This window comes from Cibotium barometz, chromosome 32 (assembly GCF_041138505.1).
Source record: "Cibotium barometz isolate CiBa-2024 chromosome 32, ASM4113850v1, whole genome shotgun sequence".
Taxonomy (NCBI): domain Eukaryota; kingdom Viridiplantae; phylum Streptophyta; class Polypodiopsida; order Cyatheales; family Cibotiaceae; genus Cibotium; species Cibotium barometz.
The window spans coordinates 1397753-1407189 of NC_141077.1; the positions used below are offsets into that span (position 1 = coordinate 1397753).

At 42.7% G+C, this 9437-nt stretch overlaps 1 protein-coding gene across 1 annotated transcript; it reads right to left on the reverse strand.

Annotated features, from left to right (window-relative positions):
- Positions 1-5406: 5406 nt before the first annotated feature.
- Positions 5407-8062, reverse strand: LOC147619725 (photosynthetic NDH subunit of subcomplex B 3, chloroplastic-like). Its single transcript, XM_086825553.1, has 6 exons — positions 7748-8062; positions 6740-6862; positions 6588-6641; positions 6378-6440; positions 5964-6026; positions 5407-5838 (listed from the first exon to the last, which is right to left on the reverse strand). Exons 1-6 carry the CDS (start codon positions 8009-8011, stop codon positions 5794-5796), a joined length of 612 nt encoding a protein of 203 aa, XP_086681679.1. The 5' UTR covers positions 8012-8062; the 3' UTR covers positions 5407-5793.
- Positions 8063-9437: the final 1375 nt, after the last annotated feature.

Below are 9437 nucleotides of genomic sequence, written 5' to 3' on the forward strand. Positions count from 1 at the left end.
TTTTTCCCTTTTAATTTGTGCCTTGATAGTATAAATGTAATATTGAGCAAAGAGTGGCTTTTCCACAAGAGTCCCAATATAAATATTGACTATGTACATGTAATTGCTTTTGAGCATAACAAGAATTTCACTTTGAATGGGATCCTTTCTAGTCTAATAATAAAATTTCATCTTTCATTGATTGTCTAATTACTTTACGTAATGATAGTCTGGATGGAAACTATTGAAAAGCTTTGTGAAGAAGAATGTAATGTTCTTTGGTGTATTCTTAAGTGTAAATTAGTTAATAATGATGTTAATTTGTATTTGAGTAGGAACACATATGAAGCATTATTAGATAAAAGTAATCTATTCTTGGTTGGTTATTCTTCTTCGCAACATGAAGTTGCGAACAAATATGAAAGTTGGCTGGTTGTGCTTCTTTAAAACATGAAGCTAAACCTTGGAGATGTCAAAATTGAAGTTGTGGAATCAATTTTAGATGGGGGACAAATGGGTGATCCATTTCTTCTTGAGCATTTATTTAGTGGGGATCAATAAGCTTGCTCAAGTTCTTGTGCCATGGATTGGTAGGGACAAAGGGCATTGACCTTCAACATGTGCATGCTCCTAAGGGCCAACCCTTGTGTGAGATTTTCTTTCAGTATTTGGATGCGTTTTTAAAGGAACTACCATATGGTTTACCTCTAAAGAGGGCTGTACACATAATAAGATTGAGCTTGTACTACCTAGGTGGCACAACAACCACTATTCAGGTAAGAACATGGTTGACACATGTTGAGAATTATGTTATAAATTTGAGGGTGATGTCTATAAGCATGGTTTTAGATCTAGATACGAACATTATAAGCTCTTACTGTAAACATTCTGACTCACTAATGTACCAACTACAGACGTTGAAATTCTTTTGTGCATATCTAGGATAGTTTGTGAGTCTTCTTAGATGACATCTTGGTTTATAGTAAGAACATTGTTGACACTTGGGAATTGTGTTAGAAATTCTAAAAAAGGTAATCATGTTTGCAAAAGAGAGAAAATGTGATTTCTTTAAATATAAGCTTATGTATCTTGGACACATTATTACTGCCCTAGCGATGTCTAGATTCACTATGAGAAAGTTAAAAAACTCTGTGAATGGCTGATTTTAAAGAACTTAAATCCTTTCTTGGATTTTTGAATTTGCTCTAAACCCTTAGGTGGGAACTATACGAAGATGTATTTCCTATTTTGAATATTTTTAAAGAAGAGAAATGCTAGTATCATGTACAAGTGTGTGGAATGGATTGAGAAATGCTAGTATCATCAGATGGATGTAAAGAATGCATTCTTGCATGGGGATTTGCAAGAAGAGGTGTATATGTTGCATGTTGCAGCCACCTGGTTATGAGGATGTGAGTCACCCCAAGCATGTTTGCAGGTTGAAGAAAGCCTTGTATGGCTTAAAACAAGCACCAAGAGCATGGTCTGACAAGATTTCTGAATATCTTGTCACTATTGGCTTTCATGTAGCCAATGCAGATTTCTCATTGTATGTGAGACACAGTGATAAGAGGAGTTGTGCTTGTTGTCATCTATGTAGATGACCTGATCATTACGGGGGACCATGATGCAGAGATCTTTGATGTAAAGATCTTGCTTAGACAAAAGTTTGAGATGAAGGATCTGGGGGAGCTCAGATATTTCTTGGGCATTGAGGTGATTAGGTCACCACATGGTATTGGATTATTGCAGAGACAGTATGGCTTGGACATGTTGTCCAAGTATGGTATGACAGGCTGTAAGCCTATCTCAGGGCCATTGGATCTCAGAATGGAAAGTTGAGTGCAAATTCAGGAGAGATTTTGGAGGATCCTACTATGTATAGGCGCATAGTAGGAAGGTTGATCTGATTTGAGCTATGCTGTTGGGTTGGTGAGTCACTTTATGCAAGTTCCTCGAAAGCCGCATTTGGATGCATTGAGACGCATAGTGAGGTATGTGAGGTCTACTTTGCATTGTGGACTATTTTATGAAACTGGGACAGAGATATGTGTACATGGGTACACAGATGCTGATTGGGCTGGTAGTGTCTCAGATAGAAGATCTACTAGTAGCTTCATGTTTTCTTTGGGGAGTGCTGCTATGACTTGGAGCAGCAAGAAGCAACCTACGGTTGCTCTATCCAGTACAGAGGCCGAGTACAGAGGTACTGCTATGGCAGCATGTGAGGTAGCTTGGTTGAGAAAGCTACTTGCGGATTTGGGTCTGTCAGTGGATAGACAAGTTATCATTTTCTGTGACAACATTAGCAGTATACAGTTGGCCAAGAACCCAGTTTTTCATGCTCGCACGAAGCATATAGAGGTCCACTATCATTTTGTCAGAGAGAAGGTTTTGGCAAGAGACGACGACCTTGTTTATGTCAGCACACAGGATCAAGTCGCTGACATCTTCACCAAAGCATTGGGTACAGAGAAGCTCCGCAGATTCAGGGCTTTGCTTGGTGTACATGAGATGGAGTTGAGCTCGAGGAGGAGTGTTGAGATATCGAGCTCATCTAGTGAGGCGGTGGACACTAATGACCCGCCTGGGGGATAGGTCCCACACATATCCTTCGCTGTTGCAGGAACATCTCCAAAAGAAGTATCCACAAAATCACTGGCTGCACAACACCCAGAAGCAGAAAGCATCTGCCGATCACTGGTATCACCATACAGGTCACAAAGCAACTGCCACACATAGAAGGTAGAAGCATCATCAGGAGCATAGATGAAGTGTCGAAGACCCGAATCCTGACAATTCAGGAGGAGAAAGCCATCTGTCCGTCAGTCTTCCTCCACCGACACACATCCTCCGCAGAGGCAAGGTCCAGCAAGCATCGATTCTTGTACGAGAGAAACTCCATCAAACCATACTCCCTGAGAATAGAAGTAACCTGCAACTTCCATGACTGAAAGTTACCACCATCCAACTTGTCTGCCTCATCAAGGAAATAACAAGAGTGGTACGGGAGCCAAATCTGAAGTTGTCATCATTGATCCAATCAAGAGAACCAACCCTCATAAGATAAAACTGTCCAAATCAGAAAAAGCTCATATAGGGTCTTTCCTCCCACCAAAACAACGTAGCCCTAAGAGGCTGGACAGCACCCAAGAATCCTCCTGTAGCAAAAAACGCAGAAGCTTCTGTCGACTGTACCTCCAACCTTGAGGTCACCAAAAGAGGGAAGCAAAAAATGCGGATTTGATATACAGAGAAAAGGCAACCACACAGGGCCAGGGAATATGCTGTAAGAGGGTGCAAGAGAGAAAGGCAACAACAAAGACAGTAGCTTGGGCTCTCCTCAAGAAAACGCACAATCTCTGAAGAAAAGGTGTCCTCCACATGTACCAAGAGTGCCACCAAATCCTGCAACACCACAAGCCTCCTCTGCAAAGGGAAAGGGCCACTGGAGAGAAAAACGCAATAGTGAACAAGTGCTGTCCTGTAGAAAACAGGCCGCCTGCAGTCCAATCTCCAAGTGGGCAATGAAACGCTGATCAACAAAGCCAGATGGCTGAATTGGTGAAGCCAATCTGAAGGAAAAGCGACCAGCAGGGTGCTGTCCAAAAAACGCAGCAGCAAAAGCTATGAATCTGGAAGAAAACGCAGAGGAGTAGGTGCTAAAAACAGGGCTGAATCTGGGGCAGCAGAAAGGTTGCTAAACCGGGAGCGATGATACCATGAAAGAGTGCACATAGCGGAAGCAGAGTGGCACTAGAATGTGCTGAACAGAGAGTGCGAGAGAGAGAGAGAGAGAGAGAGAGAGAGAGAGAGAGAGAGAGAGAGATGGAGCGAACTCTACTGAATATACTGAACCAAAACAGTCCCAAGCAAGAGACACTGTTAGTCTCATAAGTGAGGGAGCAAAATATGTACAAGACTGAATGAGAAATGAGAGGCCAGCATCCACTATTTATAGTGGGGAAATGCTGGCCGACTGGAGCTCATAATCAGGCCGACTAGAGCTGTTGGACATGGCCGACTGGAAAAATGCCAGAACGGCTGGGAAAAATCCCAAAAAATAGTAAAAAAGGGTGGCCAACCCACAAGCAAGGGCCATACAAAAGGGGACCAAATGGACACCAAAAATGGGCAAAAACTGGGGATGAATGTGTTAACATTTTGCTCTACAACGGTTGGCCAAGCATGACTTCTGGTCTTTAGTTTCCCACACACAAGTATCCTTGTAACCTTCTTGTCCTTAATGAAGCTTGAAAGTAGACTCTTTTTGTCCACTTAAGATTTCTTAATAATTTTACCATCCTCGGATACTCCTCATGGAATCTTCAGTCGTTTCGACCACATCGCCAGCCCTCATCTTTCTCTAATGTGTGGCAAGAAGCTGTGCTGCCCAGTGTCATCATCTTCCAGAAAATCTTTGTTAAACTTCGCATTTCTGTGGCATGTCCCTAACCATGCCTCCACATCTGTCGATGCACATTGATGTACACAATGTTTGAATCATGGCTTGCAATAACAAAAGACAGAAACCACCAAGCTAGAGTAATTGAAGAATGCACTTGACATGCTTGCTACAAAGTGCAGAAACTCCTCCATGCTGGCAGAAGCAGCAGTGTTAATGGAGGGCTCCTACTGATGTTCTTGCAATGAACGATCATGGAATGTATTTAAAATATTGTGGGCAGCCAATGCAACCGCCCCATGACCACAAAGCACTGCATTGCACAAAGCGAGGAAGGAAAGTGTACCATATAGCTAAGGGCTACCATATGCTATGTGGGATCAACACTTTAGAGGGGGCTGGGATGGAGAGGCATGTGCATGGTAAGCTGGGGGACGTGTTTATTTTCTGGCTAAAAGAGGGGGCACACGGCAAACTAGGGATGGGAGCAAAAACAAATTGAGTGTGTTACATTTTCAAGAGGCTCAAAAAACAACGGCACCAGAGAAAATTTACAAAGCTACCTGCCACTTGAAAGAAATGAAGGTTAGATACTGAATGGCATTTCTCTCCTTGCGTTAATGGCTAGACCCTTACTCGTGTGAGAACAAGCATTGCTAAGATTGCGCCATCGCTGAGGACAAGAAAGGAAGAATGTCCTATGGATTTCGCAATACTCTAAAAGACAAAGATCCTGACTATGAAAAGAAAGGATGTCCTCTAAGCAAATTACAACAGAGCCAAGTAAATACTTTCACAATCCAAAATAACCGAATATTCCAGTGCCACTTTAGCACCTTGCTATCTCACTACAAATCCATTTAAAATAGGAAAATTGCAGCCCATAATTAACTGGCAAGCATGTGCACATGATTTGCCACCTTTGGAACAAAACTATCTACCTACTAACCTTCACAACATGAAAATGAACTTCACAAATAACATTTCATGTCCGAGAACAGAAATCATAAGAGGATGCTTGCTTTCACAAAATCAGGTTCACGACTTCCATTTGCCACTTAGCATAAACACATAGAAAACATCCTTGCCCTTGGGATCAAACTCCCCTCATAAAAACCCACATAAGGTAATATTCAAGCTCTAGAACAAGATTAACTCCCCTATTGAGAACCTGCGCAAGATAACACCCATGCCCAAAACAAGTATACACTTTCCGCACTTAACTACATGTATAAGAAGTAAATTGCCTGAATTATCACTCTATGTCAGTTGTATCAAAATTCTCAAGACAGCTCTTGGCATGAACTTCCTTCTCATCTTCTATGTGCAATAGAGAACAAACTAGGCTGCGTCCACAAGTTCTATGGATAGTGTTGGCAACGATTGTAACAACTGCATTCCTCCAAAACCTACATGAGAGGGTTGCCTTTTTGAGGCCTTCTCTTTACCTTGATCTGCAACACACCCAAATGAACATTATGAGCCACTACTTTGGCTGTAAAATTGATGAGAGAACCAGCAACATACATGCTCTTAACATGAAAGATCAACAAAAGAAATTTTATCAGAAAAAGTTGACCTTGCCACCATTTGTCCCATCTCCAACGGTAGCTTGACAAGCCAGTCTCCAACTGTCAGGTCTCTGAAAAGATTCATTCACATAACTTAAAGCCAAGAGAAAAGGTCACAGGAGAAAGAAAGAAACAAAATAAGTCATACAAACCTCTACAATAAGACCAAAGGGTCAATGAAATCAAAAGCATCCAATAAATCCATGAAGTAATTGTATCATGAAATAAAGGAAAACAAACAAACTAGCCACATAGATAAAACCAACACGTGACTATGGACTATGTTTATAAAATAGCATAATAGCTCTGCAATGGCAGAGAGAGAAGAAGGCACTTTCAACACCAGGTGGATAATCCACAACCGCTATTAACGTGAGAGGGAGGGGTGGGGGGGAGTGGGAAGAGGGGGAGGATGAAATCACCAATTTTAAATAATATGGCTCCGCTTCCGTCCTTTTATTCATGAGTTCAGCTCCTTCCAAAATCTGCAAAATGCAAACAAGTATACAAATCTAACAGACTAAAGAAAATCCACAGCATCTCACTTCACTACCCTCCAAGCAATAGATATCCTTCCTAGCCCTTGTCCTTGTTCAAAGATGGTTAGCAAGGAAAGAGAAGAAGTAACCCACATCAACAAGGCAGGTCCCACACATTCCGCGTCCTTCGCAGTTCATCATCTTACCCTGGAAAACAAAATTGTGTGGTATGATAAGACTTGAGACCTTTCCATGTAACCCATTGTACATGGGACAACAAAGAAGTGTGATGGAATGGATCTCACATAGGGGCCGTATAGTTCCACTTGATTATCCAGCATTACATCACGGAGTAGTTTCTGCCCACTCACAGCAGTGACATACTGTGGTTCTGGCAGCGGATCAGTCTCTCCTGGTCGATTATCGGGCTGCGATACAAGGAGAGAAAAAACTTCCACTGTCATGGAGAACAGATATAATCCCATGATAAAACAATAAAATATAAATAACCAAAACACTGACTGCTGAATCAGCAAGAAAAACACATCAGCATGCCATACACATCACTCAGCACCATCATCAGCTTAAACAGCACAGCAGCAGACATAGCCCTACCACTACAGGGCATAGCATGCTTAACTATGCAGTTGAGCATCATTGCCACGTATTTTACCACAACTTGTACGTTTACACACTTGTAAACATAGAATTAACAGGATTACCATGTGGTTACATAAAACATAGCACCCTTGGGCCGTGCAGGCCCACTGAAAAGCCATACCAATTAACAACATTGCACTGCACACATTTCTAAGCAGCATGACCAATGCACAACATAGCCATATAGGTGGCCAGGACAGCAGTAAGGTTGAATATGATGTGTATAGTTGGACAGCACCTACACTGTTGAAAAGAAAAGATGGATGGTGAAGCAACGTGGCCATAGCATGGCATGAAAGTATACAACACATCGAACTACACTAAGCATTTATACAGTTAGCACCGCATCATAATGAGATTGTACAGTACAACACACAGTGACACACCATAGCCACACATTATCCATACGATTGGACCGTATCCGTAAGGCTGGACATTTAGCATAGACGTATGCCGTACAACTGGGTAGCATAGCAATTCAGCACAATAGAATATCCGTACAGGTGGAACGAATTATTCGCATGGCAGTTGTGCAGCGTAGCCATCGCCGTATGGCGACTATGATGTACGACGATATGGCAAGGTGCTTACGATTATCCGTACAATGGGAAGGGAGCATGAAGTTAACGAATGGCAAGGATGAGAAGACGTACCCCAACAAACTCGAGCTCGATGAGGGGAGTGTGTCGAAGGGGCTCGGACGATGGTTGGAGTGGCGACGAAGCCGACGGAACGATAGCACTTGTTTCGTATTGTTGGTGGGAGGCCAGTACCCTGATGCCCTTCCCCCTCGCCTTCTGCGGAACACACCGTATCTCCACCCTGCCAGCAGCCCAGCGCCTGCTTGCCTCCTTCCCTTCCCCTTCATGGACTCTGGTTCCCACCAAATTCACCCGAGCCAATGGAACAGCTGCCATCTCCAACAAAGGTAAAGCTCCCTCTTGTACCCCTCTCTCATATATATAATATGGTTCCGTCGAAATCAGATATTTACGCAGGTTTCACACCACCGGCTCGGACATCACACATCGCCCACAAATTCTCCGTTCACTAGAAGAGCTCGTCGAAGTGGAACCCAAAGTTTACCCAGTGAAATCAACTTAGCAATGTCAACATCTTTCCTAAAGTGGTGTTTAACCCAAAGTTTACCCTATGAAATCAATGTCAAGCTTTGCCTTCACGACTCAAAAGAAGGCTTTATTAATGGGAAGGCTCTAATATGCTACAAAACACATTCATATCTTCCAGCTCATCTTCCTTAGCTCTATAGGTGTCCATTGCATTTCTCTTTCATGTGCTTTGTTAGCTTCACAATAGCCTTAATATCATTTGGCATGCATGCTTCGTTGCAAGAGTTGGGATGGAAGTTTTGATGATGTATGCAAATCGCTCGTTTGGGGTATAGTGAGACACGATCCGGTCTACATCTACTTCAAACAATGATCTATATCATCTGGCATGCTACTTTATCCAAGAGCTGGGATGGAAGCTCTGATGATAAATGCAGATCGCTCATTGGGGTGAGAAGGAGAGAATGCGGACTGTAGGCTTATTGCTACACCAATAGAGTGCATTGAGTTACCTACATGGGTAGCATGTGCTTGCCATTGAGTGCAGAAAAGACACTATAGCATTGAAGATTGTAGGCTTATTGCTACACCAATAGAGCCAGGTGCTAGGCTTAGCCTCCAAGATGACATTAAATTTCCTTCTTTTCCTTAGGAAAAGTCACAACTCCCATGTTGCATTTGCAACAAGTGGCCTCTCCAACTCATGTATTTCTTTAACCATGTAAGCAATGATGGGCTATATATCCATCATATCTCAACCTCATGTCAATACGGTATCTAACCCTCGTAGACTTGCATACACTTGGATCACTTCAAAATAGCCCTGGTTCTCCTTGCATGAAAAGTAACTGATGGAATGACAAGCTCTTCATCAAGGCTTAGAGCCAGTAGAGCCACCATCTACATATGAGTGACCTCTCACAACAAAAGGTTGATCTACACATCACCAGCATGTAGAGCACCCTTGAAAACCTCGAGGGCCAAGAGGAATTAGGCCAATTGCTTCTGTGTAAGTGTAGATCTGAGACTTTCTCCATAAATGAAGCGCTGTCAAAATTGCGAATTGCAGCAGCTCCCATTGCGGTTTGGCGATTTGACGTGACTGGGTGAAGCGTGGGGAGTGTAGCTAGATGAGGCTTGAAGCCTATTGTTAAGGCTGGAGCGAGAGAGAGCTCCTCCACCAGCTGGGGGTGCAGAGAATGGTTGAAAAGAGGCTTAAAAGGTGATTATCTCCTAATTATGATGGCTCAAAACCAGATTGTTGTTTTCTAGT